General features: G+C 42.0%; 1 protein-coding gene across 1 annotated transcript in view; it reads right to left on the bottom strand.

Moving 5' to 3' along the window:
• The window catches only part of PTDSS1 (phosphatidylserine synthase 1), a gene marked incomplete at its 5' end in the record, with an annotated part of 37,946 nt that overhangs the window by 18,224 nt on the left and 1,415 nt on the right, over positions 1 to 18,307 (bottom strand). Inside the window, 5 exons of the mRNA XM_083622727.1 lie at positions 2,309 to 2,460; positions 3,139 to 3,297; positions 4,811 to 4,935; positions 6,415 to 6,459; positions 12,216 to 12,307. Of these exons, the coding sequence (XP_083478853.1) occupies positions 2,309 to 2,460; positions 3,139 to 3,297; positions 4,811 to 4,935; positions 6,415 to 6,459; positions 12,216 to 12,307 (573 nt within the window). The remainder of the gene's footprint in view (positions 1 to 2,308; positions 2,461 to 3,138; positions 3,298 to 4,810; positions 4,936 to 6,414; positions 6,460 to 12,215; positions 12,308 to 18,307) is intronic.

The raw sequence follows: 18,307 nt of genomic DNA, 5'->3' as shown, positions 1-18,307 counted from the left end.
ATTAAGGGCAAATAAGCATAAAACCACAAATTTTACTAACCAGAACCAGCCAAACAATTTTATTTTATTTTGGTATTTACAGTGCTCCTGAAGGTTGGGAGACCCTCTGGGGCAGCAGCCCATGAGGTGAAAGAAAGCGTAAGGCTCTCAGAAGCACCAGATTAAGAAGCTTAGAAACACCCCTCACAGCTTCCTGAGTTGCCCCATATCCCATGATGTTCAGAGTAAATCTCTCCCTCACAGCTAGAGCTGAACACACATCAAATTAACAACAAAAAAAGTAATCGTAATGTTGTACTCATTTCAAAATAATAACCGGGAAGTAACACAGAAAGTGACTTCCAATGTTCTGGTAAAATCAAAACATCATCAAATTAATTTAGATTCTTGTGTAATCAACTGTTAGCTGGATAAATGAATCCATTAGTGTGTATCAGGGATGAGGAACCTGTGGTCCTCTGTCTATTGTAGGACTCCAGTTTCCATCAGACTCAGCCAGCTAAGTCCAACAATATCTGGGTCACAGGTAGTGAGGTGCAACTGAAAAAACAGTCCTACTTTTCTTTCACTTTATGCTTTTATTTAACATTTTGGTCATTACTGGCCATGGTGTGTGGCAAACAGTAAGAGGTGCAGCTAATGGGGAACAGGAAACTTAACTGTGCATGAATGGGGTTCTTTGATGCTGGCTTCTAGCGACAAACCCAGTGGATTTAATTACCATATTGGCCCAAATATAAGCCACACTTTTTTTTTCCAAATTCCGACTCTGCAAAGTTAAAGTGCGGCTTATATTCAGAGCCGAGCGCCAGCACTGGTAGCGCCAGGAGGCAGGCCGCACCCGCAAATAAGCCTTGAATTTCAAAGGTGCGGCTTATAGTCAGGCCAATACGGTACTGTCAGCAATGATAGTGGGTTTTATTTCCTTTATCTTCAGCAAAAACAGCAGTGCTAAGTATGTAAGGCATGCAGAAAGGTCAGCTTAGATTAAAGGTCTGAATCACATGGCTAAGTGCAAAGCTACAACATTCCTAATCCCCACTCCTAAGGAGTACAGGATCAAAGTTTAGAATGGAGGCTCTTTTCTCAGAGGTCTACAGAAAGAAAATCGTTTTAGAAATATGCTCTTGGCAAAAGTTTCATAAGGAAAACAAGCGGGTGAAATGGGAGGCCTTTAAAATACAGTTTTCATCTACTGCATTATAAAAAGAAGTATCAGGAAATGGTTTACTGTTCATAAGTTTGGCCCTCACACTCCAATTCTGAAATATTAACTATATATTATTAAAAACCATGGGAGAGGTTTACTTGGACTTTATCAATAGAGTAAGACAATAGAAGTAAGGTGTATGTTCCATACTTATATGGGCGTCACTTTGGAGAGTTGAACCATATATTTTGGTTACACGAGTAACAATGCAATCCTACAAATGCTTACTCAGAAGTAACGCCCACTGTGTTCAGTAAGGCTTATTTCCAGGTAAATGTACACAGGATTGCACCATTAGAGGTAAAATCAGAGGCTGATGGAAATCAAATGTGAACGCAAGGGACCATGAACAATCACAGACTCTCCCCTTGCTTATTAATGGAAATAACATTGTAACACATTCATAATGTCATGATCCACCAACATTGCCAAGGAAATGGATTTAAAAATAAATAGCAGCACCGATACCAATTTAGGAATCACCCAAGACAGTGAACATAGAACACGAAAGCAGCCTTGCTGGATGAGACCAAAGGCCCATCTAGTCCAGCTTCCTGTTCTCACAGTGGCCAACCAGAGGCCTATGCGATGCAACAGCACTCTCCACACTCATGTTCCCCAGCAAGTGCTATGCAGACGCATGCCGCCTCTAATACACTGGGGCTGGATCCAGACACATCAAAGAAGCGTTCCAGTTAAACGCATTGTAAACTTTGTATGAGGAATCAGGTTGGCAAAAACAGAACTCCACAGCGCCACCTGGCGTCATGGTGTTATAATGCATGTACAATGCACATGTCAATATAGCTGAGTCCTGGGTCTGTAGCACCACATGCCTTGTGATTTCCCGGCTACAAAATTAAATCTAACATGAGGTTTTAGATTTGGGATAGCCCTGTACTACAAATTTTCACAATCAAGGAAATATTTAGCATTTCCAACTTAGGGATTCAGAATTATCAACATAAATATATTTTAGCAGCCTGCAATGGGACAACCTCCACAATTCACAATCTACCAAACATTACATTTTAATTCAGGGTTTTCATACTGCAGTATCGTTAATATAATGGTTATTTGCTTGTACTTGAGACCTACTTGAAGCTCGCCCAGTGATAGGTCCTCATCTCCAACCAGCGACAAACTACCATGCCCAACCAGATGCCACCCCCGTTACATAGCAGGATGTCCAAAATGACTTGATCCCACCAGCATTCAGCAAAATTAGGCAGCAGATGCATGAAGAACAGCTGCAGAACACAGCAAAAAGATTCTGGGTAAGAAATTCATTCAGACAAAGGTATCTCATTAACATAAGAATGTGACTTTTACATAAGTTACAGGTGCTGAAAATACAGGAAATATTTTTCATACGACAGGTGAATCTGACCAAAGTCTATAAACCTACAGCTTCAGATGGCTTCTTGGTGAAAAAGCATTATTATGCTTTCCCTTTAAAGTGACAGCCGTGTGTTTCCAAAAGCTTACTGAGGAGACATGCATAGGGTTGCACTGTAAAATCAGTGCTGCAAATATTGCCTTTTCACTAGAAGATTTAATATTACAGGAGACACAAATTTTAGGAGGAAGTACTACACTACTGGTTTTAATTTAGGGAACATAACTGAGACAAGCTGCACATACTATATAGTAATACTGAAGTCTATATTCATCCAGTATCTTTCCAAGTAATTGAGTAAATAACTTACTTAGATAGACTGACTTAAACATGAAATAAATCTGATTTGGCGATTCCAGACACTTGTGTGCAAGAGGAAAGCTTCACATCTAGCATGTGTGTCAAATTTAAGGAGCAGACAATAAACTTGTGTTATGTTTGCAATGTGGACAAACTGCTAGGAAAGCCACACCAGTCATTCCCCACCCCAAGGATATAAAAAACTCTTCACTGAGAAGACGCAACCTACCTCGGTTAGCTCCCAGGTGATGCTAATAGTCCAGCACAGCCCATAGCTACGGATTAACAAAGCCTTCATTGCCCAGCCCCAGAAATGTCCAAAAGCAAATATGTCAAAATGGCTGAGGATTCGCTCCCAAGTAATAACATGGCAGTTCACAGCATATTCCTGTTGTTGATTTGGAGAAAGAAGAAGATGTGTGTGAGAGAAAGAAGCAGAAGTTACAAGTCTATTCTGGAAACATTTTCAGAAGAAATAAAACTTCAGACTACAATATCAGAGACTATCAGAGAATGTTATTTACTCGTCTTATGGTCCGCTATAGCTTTGCCTTGTATAATCATTAGTTTATATACCATTTAATGACAAAGTAGGTTTCTATGCAGGCTGCAGTATAAAAACAAATTGCACAAGCATTAAAACATAAATATCCATTAATTAAAATACACAACTGAACAAAAGGTAAGTGCATGCTTTTATAATGCTGGATTGTAATAATGGACATACTGATCCTTCAAGAATGGCTAACAATGTAACTATGCATATGTTTACTCAGAATTAATCCCCACTGAGTTCAACTGGACTTACTCCCAGATAAGTCTAAATAGTATTGCAGCCTAATTCTTTTTTTATTATTATTCTACTGGTCCTCATCACAGTACATGACTGAATGAAACACAATAAAAATTCTGTTTTCTACATCATTAGGGATAATTACTGCCAGATATGGAATAGTCTATGTTTTAACCAAAAAGGGGGGCAAATTCTGCAACCTAAAAGAATACACAAATAAGCATGCATTTACCAGTACCTGCTCTGCTTTATTTACTCAAGGAGAAATACAGAAAATCTATAAATACCCCACTCCTGAAACACTGCCTTTGGTCTGAACAAGTTTTGTTTGCCCTCGGTGACATGGAGTGATAGTCAACTACATTTCATGCAAAGTAAACCCTCTGAAAATAATGAACATGACTAAATTGGGTCAGAGTAGGACTTAGCTCAATACCACCCATAGTCACACAGCCAAATCGAACGGACTGCACATTGATGCCACTGTTCTCAGGAAGAAGGGCTGTTTTTCAAACAAAAAACTGCACTCAAGCTGCAGCCAAGAAGGCCATGAAGAGACTCATAAATGAATATTCACACCACTGCGCAAAAACGGGGCAGGCAGGTTATGCCATTTCTTTGCGACTCTCTCCCAGTTTGGAAAGCGGGGAGAAGTCCTCCTCCCCAAGAGAGATGCATTTTGCAAGGAGAAAGAAATGTCTGTACGGTGCACCCTCTCACATGCCACATCCCTGCTAAAAAGGCCTCAAAACTTTAACCTTCCTGTTAGAGAAGATGCTTCAACCTCCCAACCATATCCAGTATCTTTGAGTGGTGCAGCAACAAAACTGCTAGCCCATTTGCAAAGCTAAGCAGAGTCCAGTATGGTTTCAAATTGGATGGGGGACGTGTTGAAATTCTTGCATTGCAGGGGATTGGACTAGATGACATTTGGGTCCCTTCCAACTCTATGATACTAGTATATTATTGCATGATATTTGAACTTTAGGATTGGAGAATTCCTATCCCTTTTCAAAGGGATAATGCATGCTATTCTAACACAGCAATATGGTAGCACTATATCCACTCTGGAACGAATATACTTTCTTGCAACACCATCAATACACACCATGATGTCTGCTTCCCTTGTCGCATATCGGAGATTGGGATCGAGCCAGTACATCACGGATTTCACCTGCTCAAAGTTAAGGAAGAGCAGGAATGCCAGAAACAGAAAATAGAGAACACTCAAACCTGTAGGAAAACCAAAGTCAGATGTACAAAATGTTTGTTTGAAGAGCAATAACTAAAATCACACAAACAAACCATGTTATATCAATGCCAATGGAATAATTCAGATCAATAAAATCAAAACAAAAGAATAATAATGAAGTATTCATAATTAAGCAGCTTCCGGAAGATTCTTCTCATACAATTCCATATGGCTGGAAATCTCCCCCGCCGCTGTGAAGTACATGTGTGAAAATGTGAAATGGTGCATTCACATGTAACAGAAAAAGGAGCAAGACAAATGAGTATTGGACCATGAGGTACAACCCAGATTCTTCATATAACTTATCCACCATAGTTTATTCACAACCCTCCAGAATGTGGCAGTTCTTGATAAGTTGTTACTTCACTCTAACCCCACCGTCATGGTTAAACAGGTCACACTCAAAGAGGAATTTAAGCATCCCATGGCAGCCAAGAGGTTTATTAATCCATCAGTCATAAAGCAGATGCAACCTTGGGTAGGTTTTTGAAGGGCATCCAAACTATTCATGTTGGAAATTCAGCTGTAATCATAATAGCTACAGCTGCTCCACATGCCAACAGATTATAGTTGTACAGGGTGTCATTTTTGAGAATACTGCTCAGTGCCTTAGGAGGCCGAGTCCCATTTTCCAAAGCAATTCTGGAACACTTGAGAACTGTCTCCAAATCTTTCCATACATTAAATATTAACATGGTTGTGAAATGTTCATTAAGATGCTGAAAGAAGGGAGACTTGCTGTACCTTCCAACCACCCCATTCCTGAGAGCACTAGAAACTGCCATGATAATGATGATTTATTATTTATACCCCCGCAAGGGGAGAAGTGATTGGGTACCAATGAATATTTGCATCTTGCTCTCCCGCCATTGTTCCATTCTCAATTTCCCTTTTCAAAACTCCAGTGCATTTGCATGCAGATACAATTAAGTCGAAACTGAGTTTTCATGACGAAGTGTCCTTTGCAATACCAATTAAATTTGCAGTCACAGGAATTCTGATCAACATCAGAGGGCTTGATCTTAGTGCCATCTCAGGAGATTTGGTGAGTAAGCACTAGAGATGGGAGCCTTCTTCTGTAGTGATTCTTTGACTCGGGAATGTTTTCCTAATTATTTATTTGTTGAGCTCACTCTTTCGCCAGAAACTGAAATCACTTCTGTTGCAACAGGCATTTAATGCATACCACTTAGTTCTACTGCTGCTGGTTTTAATGTCTAACATGTTTTCTTCTTGTTGCTTTTAGGCTTTTTCTTCAGTGTTAAGGACTGGTTAACATTGCAAGCTCTTTTCCTTCCTTTTTCACTGATTCAGTTATATGGTTCTATGATTATGCTGTATGCCACCCTGGGTACTTTTAGCAGAATGGCAGGAAAAATACAGTATTATTTTCAGGTAATGAATTACTATTTTTTGATGCTCTGGAATAGCGTGAAAGCACATCTTTAAAAACAACTTACCAAAAACCATACGCCATATTGCAGGGTGTGGGCGAGTGAAAGGCCCTGTAGAGAAAAAAGTTTTTCAGTAACAGCAAACTGATGGATCAGAAAGAATCGCAACAGGTCATCTAAACATAATCTGAAGGAAATGCAACCATGCCAACCAAGAATCAATCCTGAGCAAGCTTTATAACAAATCAAGTTTTCTATTTAAAGCCATTAAAGGAACTACTGAGACTAATATCTGGATAAAGACACAGATCCTCAAGAACTTCTTGTTGGCGACACTGTAGAAATTACCATGGTATCCAAAAAACAAGGCTCTCTATGTTGTGAAAACAGTAATAGAAAAGTAAGCGCCCAACTTCATACCCAAAAGCAGATGAGGATCTGCAGGAAGATCAATGCTTGCCAGCAGGAATTGCCAGGTAGTGGGAACATTAGTGCTGGCACATCAGGGAACTGGGATACATTAGCAATTGGGAAAGGCAGAAGTGAATGTGCGGGCCTGAAAATTATGAGTTTACAAGTGAAATGTTTGTGAGTGTGATGGTTCTGTCGAGGAGGAAGGGAGACATTGTGAGGACTGTGTGCGTACAAGCACACACAAATACACACACTGCTTGTCTTTGTGTACTCTATGCGCAGAGATGCATTATATACACCACTACAGAGGCCCTTGTCAAGAAAGCCAGGATTTCCAGAGTTGGGAATGTGGCCAGGGGTTGCCATCCTTTCATTTACCGTACTTTCCATGTTCAGATTTTGCGTCCTTCCCATTCAAGTCGCATCCCCAGCTGTGGCCCACATTTACTTTGACCCATGGAATGAAGTACTGAGCTAGCCCCTGCCTGCCTGCATTTTCAGCGGGAGCTCCATTTCTTTGTCCAATGTGAGTGTATCTAGGAAACTGTTTTTACATATATTATGGAGGCTGCTTAAGGAACACTGGGGCATTTAGCTCCATTATTTTAGGATCCAAGCCAGTAACTCAATGAAGTTCGCAGAGCAGAACGAAAGCTTCCGGTCTTCCCGGTGTAGGGAGCTGCTGGGAGAAGGAAGAATTGCCCCAAACTGGGCAGACCTGTGCATAGTCTGGATAATTCAGACCTTTCTCAGCAGACCCTGTCCCTCATCCCTCATTGTTCAAGGAGGCTTCCCTTGATTGCAGCTGATTGCAGGGGAGAAAAGGGGACAGGAAAGTTTCCTTCTGTGAACTTCCTTGAGTTAACTTATCTTGGGATCCAAAGCAATTATTTCCAACATCTTGAAACTTGTGGTTAAGGACTTAAGGTTAGATTCCTGGAATCTAACCAGGAATTCATCCCATAGGGAAAGCAACTAAAAGCCATGGGTCACTCAATAAGGAGTCCCCCATCTACAACTTCTTGCTCAAAGCTTGTCCAAGAAGAACCCCTTTTTGCGTCTCCAGATGTTTAACAAGCCTTGGAACTAGTTCTCCTTTTGCAACCATACTCATCAGTATGGAGTACTGCCACCTTTTGTTGTTTTGCTGCCTATGGCAGCCATTTTGTGCTGGCACCCATGACACTTGTAACAAGACTGGAGTACCTGCGCCTCCTTTTTTACCAAAAAAAAATCCCACTGCTCGGAACAAATCTAAGTGCAACGACTTTAATCAACCTATCAAATTTTAGGGACTTATGGAAACCAGCCAACCAACTAAGATTATTGGAATCTGCTAAGAAACGGAGAGAAGGAACAAGAATGTATGTAGCACAAGATTGTGACAGTTCAAAGCAGGTTACTAATCTAGGATCCCCATGAAAGCCTGGAGGCCCAATCACAGAATATATGTACTATTTTAAAGCTGCAAATCTAAACACAATTACTTAGGAGTTAAGTCCCTGTTAACACAATGAGACTTACTTATGAGTAAATATGCTTGGGATTGTGCTGTAAGACTGACAGTACTTTAGTCCTGAGCCCTCAAATTTTATCTCCTCCGTTTCTGAGGTTTACTTTCAAGTCACTTTGTAAAAAGCTAATTTTCCTATTCTGCGGTTTGTTCCAAATAGGGTACACAGCAGCTTGAATGAAAATAGTGTGAAATCTTGTAGCAAAGGAACTAGGTGACTGGCAAAACTGGAGGAAGGGCATGCCGGGCAGGCCACTTAAAACTTCCAGCAAGCCAGTCATTAGATACCACAAAGGATATCAAGTGCCATGCACACAGGTTGAATTCGGGTGGAAAATCGTTCCTCTCGGCTACACCACTGAAATCAATACCTTTTAGAGACGCTACTGAGATCAAATACAAATCCAGATTATATGGCTCAAAGCAGCTTAACGTGAGGTGTCCGAAGGCACACATCTGCTCAACTTTGCAGTCTTTGCATTAGAGTTATTTATGTCTGCATTTATCAGGTGCCTGGCTTTGTAACTTATAGCTCAGTGCCCTCTGTGTAAAAATGTAGCCCAGTACAATCCCAATTATTCCTAGAGGGTATCAGACATCGTTTGATAAATCAGCAGTTCAGATGATGGAGTGGATGCTTCTCTGAAACCCCCCAGCAACAGCGCCACACTGGGAAGGTATTCTGGCTGCTGCTAAATGCTTCTCTTGTAACCTGGTTACCAAGGCAGTACTGATAATCAGGGCAAGGGAACTGGGCCAGTCTCAGAGGAGCGGGAACAAGTCCTCTTAGCAGCAGCTCCATCTCCCTGTGCAAGCATTCCCTGATATTCTGCCTCTTGCCAAAAATGCCCAGGACTGAATTCAGCTATAGCTTCGGTCAGAGAGCGCAATCAACTTTACTCACACCAAACAGTTACTATACACAGTTGCTTTTACTGGAAGAAAGCCAGTCACCATCTGCTGCAGATAATGACCACGGCTACTATCTATTCCCATACCAGACACAATGAGATCACTCTAATGTTTCCAGTAAGAGAGGCAGGCGCAAGGTATTGAAAAACTGAATACTGGGTTTCAGTTAAGCAAGATTTATGGGATGTCACTTCCCTTTCCTCTCTCAGCAGTTTACCTAGGTACAAACTACCCTCTTTTAATCGAGTGTTGATAAACAGGGATAACAGTTGTAGTATGGACCTTCTGATGTGAACCCAGGTCTCAAATTTAAAAATACCATGCTTGTGGGATGAACTGCATAGCAAGTTAGCCTAGTCCAGAGGTGGCTAACCTTTATTTGTCTAGTCTAGAGGTGGCTAACCTCTATTTGGCCCAAAGGTCACATTTACACTTGAAGAACCTTCTGGGGCTGCATACCAGACACAGAGGTGGCCAAAAGGGGGTGCGCCCAATCCCACACTTTTGCACAGGTGTTCTCTGCCCCAGCTCAGCTAATCCAGGCTATCCTTCCCTCCCTGCTCTCCAAACGATTGATCCAACAACCAGGGAGGGGTGTTTTACAACCCCATTCCCCATTAGGGTCCTTTGTTGGGAAGAGAGGTGTAAACCTCTCTGCCCACCCCAGTGCTGTGTCAACTTTATTATTCCCCTCCCCTTTTTGTTTCTGCCACTAAAATAAGTGGCATCTTGAGGGATACATTTGCATGGGGGCAAGGGCTGATCAATCACTGTCCAGTAGGAAAGGGAAACTGACGAGAATATCTCAGGCTGCAGTCCTCATGGAATATAGTGGGATTCACTTCTGAGTAAGCAAGCATTGAAAAATCAAGCTGTTAGTGTCTCAAGGCTAATAGGAAGCTGCCTTGAGCCTCTTCAGTTTCAACTCAGAAGTTGCCACAGCTCAACAGTAGAGTACATGCTTTGCATATAAAATGGTGCCAGTTTTAATTCCTGGCATTTCCAGCTAAAGTGCCAATGGGTGCAGATTTCTGTTAGAAATCTTGGGAGAAATGCTGCTATTAATTTAGATGGACCATTGACCTGATTCAACATAAGGAGTTACCCCCACATTATACAAGAAAATGAAACAACACAATTGTTTTGCTCTGATTCTAAACATACCGTATTTTTCGCCCCATAGGGTGCACCGGCCCATAGGACGCACCTAGTTTTTTTGGGGGGAAATAAAGGGGGGGAAATTTATTTCCCCCTCAGGCGTGGGGCTGGGGCGGGGGATGCCCAAGCTTCCCCCGACCCCGACCCCAGAACAGGCTGCTATCCGCAAGCCTAGGGAGCCCGCGGGAAGTCGCACCGGTCTCCTCAGGCTTGCGGATATCTGTCCCCCGAGCTTGTGGGGCTGGCGGTGGGGAGAAGCGTGCTTCTCCCCAGTGCCAGCCTCCAAACCAGGTCGGGGAACAGCGGGATGGCAGCGCTCCGCCTCCCCTCTGTCCCCCGAGCTTGTGGGGCTGCCCGATATCTGCATGAAGCCCGGGGTGCGCTGTGCAGCACGCCCCAGGCTTCGGGATGCAGGCTGCTATTCGCAAGCCTTGGGAGCCCGACGGGAACTTCCTGAAGCCTGGAGAGTGAGAGGGGTTGGTGCGCACCGACCCCTCTCGCTCTCCAGGCTTCAGCGAAAGCCTGCATTCGCCCCATAGGACGCACACACATTTCCCCTTCATTTTTGGAGGGGGGAAAGTGTGTCCTATAGGGCGAAAAATATGGTATTTATTTTGAGCAGGACATATGGATTTGCAAGGAGGCTTACATCCAGGTAGGCATGTTTGTGATCACACCTTTTATTTGCATTTAACCACCCCATATCAGAGCACCTCCTCGATTACCATGCAATTATGTGTAGCTTTTTCCCTCTTTCTTTTTAAAATTCATTTTCTTTGCTGAAGAGGTCAAAGAAAGGGCTCACATTGTTTCACACGACTAATCATAAGAACAAAAGATTTAGAAATTTTAAACTCATTTTCTTTAGATGGAAAAAAGCTGCTTCAGTTTTAAAATGCCCTAATTAGAAATCTTTTTAAGATAGCAATAAAAATGCATGTTATTTCTGTTAAATATTGTTCCAAACTGGCTTTTGCTGTAGTAGGGAAGTAGGGGAAAAGTTGTTAAACACCTTCCCCACCCAGAAAGCTGTTTCCTACCACCTCTCCTTCAGGAAAGCAGCACCCACAGCACAGGAAGGGAGAAAGCAAGAACATCCCTTTTTAGGAAGGGTATCAAGAGGAACTTGCATATTTATAAAATAACACATATAAACATAACTAAAACACATCAACAGAAGACAACAGAAAAGCCTCTATCTCAGCTTTCCCTAAACTGGGGTCGTCCAAATGGGACTCCATCAGCCACAGCCAGTAAATAAATTAGGGCAGTTACCGTCCAAACCATATTGTAGAATTAGAAGAGACCACAAGGGTCACCTAGTCCAACCCCTCCTGCACTGCAGGCATCTTTTGCCCAACGTGGGGTTCAAACCCACAACCCTGAAATTATGATGCTCATGCTATATAGCAGGCACCAGGTTAGGAAAGGCTCTTCTATGGGAGCTGCCTTTTTTACCCTGAAACTGCATATGCTGTGTCCATCAAGAGAACTCTAGCATGCAAGACTTTATTTATTTACTAACTGCAATTGCATGGTTGCCCAACAATGTATGTTCTACTAGTATCTCACGGAAATTAGACTCATCTTTCATTCCGTTTCAAGAGTATACTCTGGAGTATATGTTACTGCCTTGTTTTGCAGCTTGGCACTGCACAAGATGCTCTTCCAGGGACCATCCCTTATCGAGCTGAAAGTCTAAGAGAGACTGGGACCATTCTCAGAGCAAACAATAGACTATTAAACCAGAGTACTCATAAAACAGTTTGCTCCAAAAATCCCCAAGCACCTTTGTGTTTACCTTGCTCTCCTATCTGCAAAAGGAGTTGTAGAAAAAAAACGGCACAGAAATACTTGTGGAGTTACTTACCATTCGGAAAGGCTAAAACACTGATGATTAGAAAGAAGAAGATCACACAGAGGATGCCTTTCCAAATATTATCTTCTGGGGTTGAATCATCCCTAAAACGAAAAAGTTGGTAATTAAAACAACAACATAGGAGATTCAGGCTGCAATTCTATGCACATTTATCTGCGAGTAAATTCCACTGAACATCGCAGGCTTGATTTAATCTTTGTATGCTACTTTCCCAACAACTAAATTGAGCTCAAAGTAGTTCACAGCAATAAAGCATAAAATACAAACATTTTCTAATAGAGTAAGCCTGCAACTTCTGCACATTTGACTTGTGCTCATTCAGCTTTATGAGCCTGGCAAAAAATATTTATCTAAAAATATTAAAGAGGGCGGGCGTCTAGGGAAAAGGCTTTGGCAATCCCACCCGCCATTGTACACAATGCATTTTGACCATATACCATTTTGGCTCTAGGTGCAGTTCCTCACCCCCACCCCACATATGTTGCAGGCTTAAGCTGTGGGGGGGGCAGTTTCACAGCTATTCCTTTCTTACCTGAAGGATCAGTTCCCGAGAGTAGCATTGGAGAAATGCCCTTTAGCACCCTTGCATTTGTATTATGGGGTTCCTTTGGGGCCTATTCTGTCCCCAATGCTATTTAACAGCTATATGAAGCTGCTGGGAGCATTGAGAGATTTAGATCAAAGTGTCACCAGTAAACTGATAACACATTTCTCCATTTCTCTGTAACATCTGAATCAGGACTGGCTGGGAAGACTTTGGATCAGTGTCTGGGTACACAGGAGGGCTGGATGAGGACCAGCAAACTGAATTTAAACCCTGGCGAATCAGAGACCCTGTTGGAAAGAGGTTCCCATGTCTGGCAGAAAGGTTCGTTACCTGTTCTGGACAGGGTTGCACTTCCTTTGAAAGAACAGATACACAGCCTGGGGGCGCTCCCAGACATGTCTTTGTCTAGGCTAAGCCTGCTTTTCACCAGCTTTGGTTGATAAGACAGCTATGGCTATTCCTGGACTAAAACAGTTTGGACTCTGTGGTCTTGGCACTGGTAACCTCAAGACTGGATTATGGGACTGCAGTGCACTCTATGTGGCGCCTGCCTTGGGCTGAACCCACATTGACACTGTGTAAAACCTCTGCTGAGGGAGCTGCGCTAGCTGCTAATATGCTACTAGGTTCAATTCAAGGTTTTGCTTTTAGCATTTGCAGTCCTAAACAGCTTGGGACCAGGTTACCTAAGGGACTGCCTCGCCCCAGGAGTATTCCTGCCTGGTCACTGTGTTCCTCATATAGGGCACTTCTGAGACTTAAGACATGCCACAGAGGTGCACTCAGTTTGTACTAGAAACTGGGCTCTTAGTATCACAGCTCCAGCCCTTGGGAGTCAATTACCAGCTGAAATTAGACCCAAGTGTCATAATGTTCAGGTGCCTACCAAAAGTTATTTCAGATAAGAAGGCTTTCCCTGGGGTATGACCCAGTCATTTGTGAAATATTAATAGTACATCTGTAGAAATAGCTTTATTGGTTTTTTAGATTTTTTGTGTGTATCATTTTCATCTTGTTGCACTCCGCTTCAATGTTTGTAGGCTATGGGGCAGTTCATAAATTTGTAAAATAAACAACCCCCATAATGTTTTGGACGATTTGCATCATATGTGCCAAAAAGACTGTCTACAATTGAGTTAGGCAAGGGCAATCCAGCACTTGAATTTACATTCTTCCCTAGCTCTTCTCTATAGAAAATTCTTGTGGCTCCAAGCAACCCCAGCTTTGCATTAAATCAGTATACAAGATATAAAATTTCTTTTTATAAATAACAAAAATGGGGACTATCTTTATGAGCTCTCACACACTTATTCAGAAAGAACTGCACTCCAAATGCCATCTTCTATGGCAGTGAATTCCAGTGCTTTCTATTTAAATAAAAATAAAAAACTTTTCTCATCTGTGTTTCACACCTTGAAAGAAGGAAAAATAGAAGACGACTGCTTTCAACCTGTAGATTTATTCTATTTCGATTTCCCCCCCCCTTCTGTTGTTATATTTTCCCCACTAGGTTTGGCTTTGCTTTATAGTTGTTCTATGATTTTGCAAACCACCTCAAGCTGTGATAAAGGAAGAATATAGAGGGTTTCAAAGAAAGCAAAACTATTACTGTTATTAACATTAGCACTTAGTTTTGCCTTGAAAATTCTCACAGAAATGAAGGCCACCAAATGCTTATAATAGTAACCAAGGGATACAGGTTCAGGCATCTCAGCTACATTAAGAGATAGAACAATGACACATATTTAAGCTCTTTGAAGCAACGTGCATAAGACATAGGCAAGATTTTAAAATATATTTTTAAAAGAGGTCATGACCATGGCTGCATTCATCTTAAGAACACCTCTCTGAATTTCTGCTAACACACTCACTCTGTCACGTCCTTGTTTAGCACCCAATGTAAGTAATCTGAGGCGGAAAAGGTGATACAGGGCCAAACTAGCGTTGCACGCAGGTGTTGGTTAACATTTCCCTAATGCTTTGTTTTAAAAGAAAGCAGCCTCAGGACACTCCAACCGGGAAGCAAGAAAGCCAACAGTTAGAGATGATGGGTGTAGCAGTTCAGCAACATATGCTCTAGGGCCACAGAAGCAGAGGAGATGGTGAAACAGGAACTTCAGGCTTACCAAAAAACCTGGACATGAGGTGATTTAGGAAGATGGGGAAATGCATGGAGGAACCCAGTTCAAACTGTTTCAATGCCAAATCATCAGCTTAGATTATCATCTTGATCTACAGTAAAACAACTCGCCCCTGCTCCCCTTCCATAACTGATGATGAATCAAAACAGAGCATAATCTTGATATGTGGTCATACCATCACATCAAGACAGGTGTGGCTGGAAGGGTAGTCTTGTGCTATTACAATGCATAATGTAAATTAGCTTGAAATATCAGCCTAGGCACTCTCAGCCTCCAAAATTAGAGACAAATTAGATGTCAAAATGACCATGCATCTGGTAAGTTAGCAATTTGTCATCATTGTCTCTGCTCCATATTTGCTTTATGAGGCAAACACAGGAGGGGAAACATCTTTGCTTCCTAGCTCTGCCTTTGGCTAATACCCTTGTGCTTCTAGTTGTTCCTTAATCGTGCAACCTCTCTGCCAGGGATTCTGTGGTGCATGGCACAGGCTTGGAACAATAAACATCAGGGCAGGGAAATGGCTGGAACAATAAACATCAGGCAAACTTGTTGCAATGGAGCAGAATTGGCCTCTGTAGCACCAAAGCACATGACCAGAACTAGTGGGTGGAAATTGGAGAGAAACAAGATTTCGACAAAACGTCAAAAAACACCCTCACAGTACAAGCAGTTCAACAGCAGAACAGACTTGCTCAAGAGGTAATGGGCCCTGCTTCACAGAAGGTGTTTAAACAGATGCTGGACAGCTGCCCATCTGGGAAGGCAAGAAGATGAATCCAGCATTAAGCAGAGGGCTGGACTACATGGCATCCATGGTCCTTTGCAAATCTAAATCTAAGCTTCTAGGGATGGCCGACTGGCAGATCTGGGCATAATTTTTAAGAAGTCTCCTACAGGGTATTACCAATGGTCCACCCAGTCCAGCACTTTAGCCAGTTGCTTCTAGGCATAGATAGGAAACTCAGACTTCTTGTGCTACCAGATCCCTGCCCAACTTAATCAAGATATAGCAAAATATTTTCCCAGTTTCATTCATACAGAAAAGAAAAACAGACCAAAATTGGCCACCCCTATTATTCACACTAACAAGTAGTGACAACGAAGCTGTGACAGTCTCTCTGAAGGACATAGGAACCGTATATCCAAACATCAGCAATAAAGTAAAATCCAAGAAATCAAAACACACATTATCACCAGAAAGGTGAAAATCCACTAAGAGAGGATGGTCTGGAAAGTTCATTTGCATAAAAGTATATCACTAGAATTGCCTTCAACAATATTCTGAAGAAGGTTTGAATTTTTTTTTCCCAGAGAAAAGCAACAGGCATTTAAAGAAATTTCAAAAGGGAAAGGGCAGCAAGGGAGAGGAAGGAGTAAGCAAATAAATGAGGTAGGTTATGTGAGGGAAGAAACCTGAACCCTTACATCTCCAGCTTGATCACTGAGATCATCTGCAGGAGCATCACTGGTCCCCCAAGTTGGCAAGATTCATCTGACAGCAACAATAACCAAGCCGGCTAATTCCTGTGGAATCCTCTGCCAATAGAGCTTCAGCAGGTGCCTTCTGTTTTAACCTTTAAATGCCTGCTGAGAAGTTTTCTATGTCAGCAAGCTTATGCAGGCAATTAAGAAAATATATATTCCTGTAATAGTAAATAGACGGTCTCCAAATTCAAATTTTTGCATGGTTTTATTGCATGAAGATACTGTTGTAAACACTTTGCTATTTTTTATGATATAGCATTATATAAATAGTTTTAAATAAATAAATAAATAAATAAATAAATGCAGCTGGTCCCAGCCGGGCCAGTGAAGAGGGGCTCACAGTATCATCTCTTTATATGATACAGCCACATAAAATAGTTGTGGAGTTGACCGAGACACTCTAGAGTTGTATATACACCATACATTTAAAACACATTGGTTCTTCTAAAGAATCCTGGGAACTCTAGTTCATTCCTCAAATTCCCATGACCCTACAGTCCCCAGGATTTGGGGGGGGGCAGATAATGTCCTTTAAATGTGTGTTTGCAACCCAGGACTAGAGGAGCCAATTAGCTGCTGGTCTTAGCCAGACTCATGGAAAGAGTCTCTGTATATCACCTGTACCTATAATGTACCCTGATGATGTACTCAACTTCTTAAACTTATGCTTAATTGAAACGAACTACACCAACATAATGCAACCATGCACTGAAAGTTGTGTCTATATATCCTCCTGTATTTTGGGGGGGGAAGCAGTTCAGCTCCACTATTTTCAGAAAGGTGCTATATGAGCAATGCACATCCATTAGGGTTCTTAATTAGCATTTCCCATCTCTCCTGCAAACTGATGCCTACTATTTATAGTCACTTCATCACATTTTAGTATAGTATAGCAGCCCTGAAACTAGTACAAAAGGTGTACGCACAGATCACATGCATTCATGGCTTTTTCACTGCATTATGTATAGTATGAAACTGTGATTGGTGACAGCGATCCTCTGGCACACAAAGCTACATAAAGAGATGGAAAACTCTTATGTGCTATGGTCTACATGCTGCAGTTTGACACTAATTCTGATATGAAAGGCAACTCCATGTAGGAACTTTGTGAAATTGAAAGAGCCCTAAAACCACCTCCAATTTAATAAATGAAGAGTTATAATTTATCCAGAAAGCCTGCCAGCTCAGTAAGTGACCAATACTTTTGTACGAAGTGTATCAGATGTACTTTGCCCTAGGGAAACAATTCAAAACACCTGCCAGCTAAGTGCTGTAAGATAGTTTAAAAACAAACAAACCTCTTTCCCATGATTAGCTTTATGAATTTGAGAGGGAAGTAATTGCTAGAAGCATGCTTTGACAAGAACAGGGTGGGGAATGAAAACTTCAGAAGGTTCTCTGTTTACTAAACCTATCCCAGCATATTTGCAAAGTTACATAAAGGGAGCATACATTAAATTACCATGTCCAACAACGTATGAATCTTAATGAACTTCTAGATAGCTGGCCAGTTAGAAGGATTTTTCTTATGCCTAGCTTGGTATTCTGATTCTGCTCCACATATTTCACTCTCAGGCCTTTCTTGCCTAGTCTACTGGAGCCATGGTTCCCAACCTGCGGGCTGCAGATCCCCAAGGACCAGTTACCCCAATGGGTCCACAAGTAATGCTCCTCTAACCAGCGTTGATTTCCTCAGCCTCCCTCCTCTTTGCAGTGGCATCTCCACATGTGCTACATTGTCACTGAAGAGCTCGCACCCCATGGAAAGTGAAGGAACGTGAATCAGCTGCTTTGGCCTGTAAGCTTCCTTGCTTTCCTTCCTTAGTGCTTGGTGTATTTAGAAGAGCCCAACAGCAAGGCACAGGAACGCATTAGTTTTCTATATTTGCCTTCCCAGCTTTGTCTGC

Source organism: Podarcis filfolensis (assembly GCF_964270895.1).
Source record: "Podarcis filfolensis genome assembly, chromosome: 7".
Classification (NCBI taxonomy): domain Eukaryota; kingdom Metazoa; phylum Chordata; class Lepidosauria; order Squamata; family Lacertidae; genus Podarcis; species Podarcis filfolensis.
This window is presented reverse-complemented; position numbering and strand designations above follow the sequence as displayed.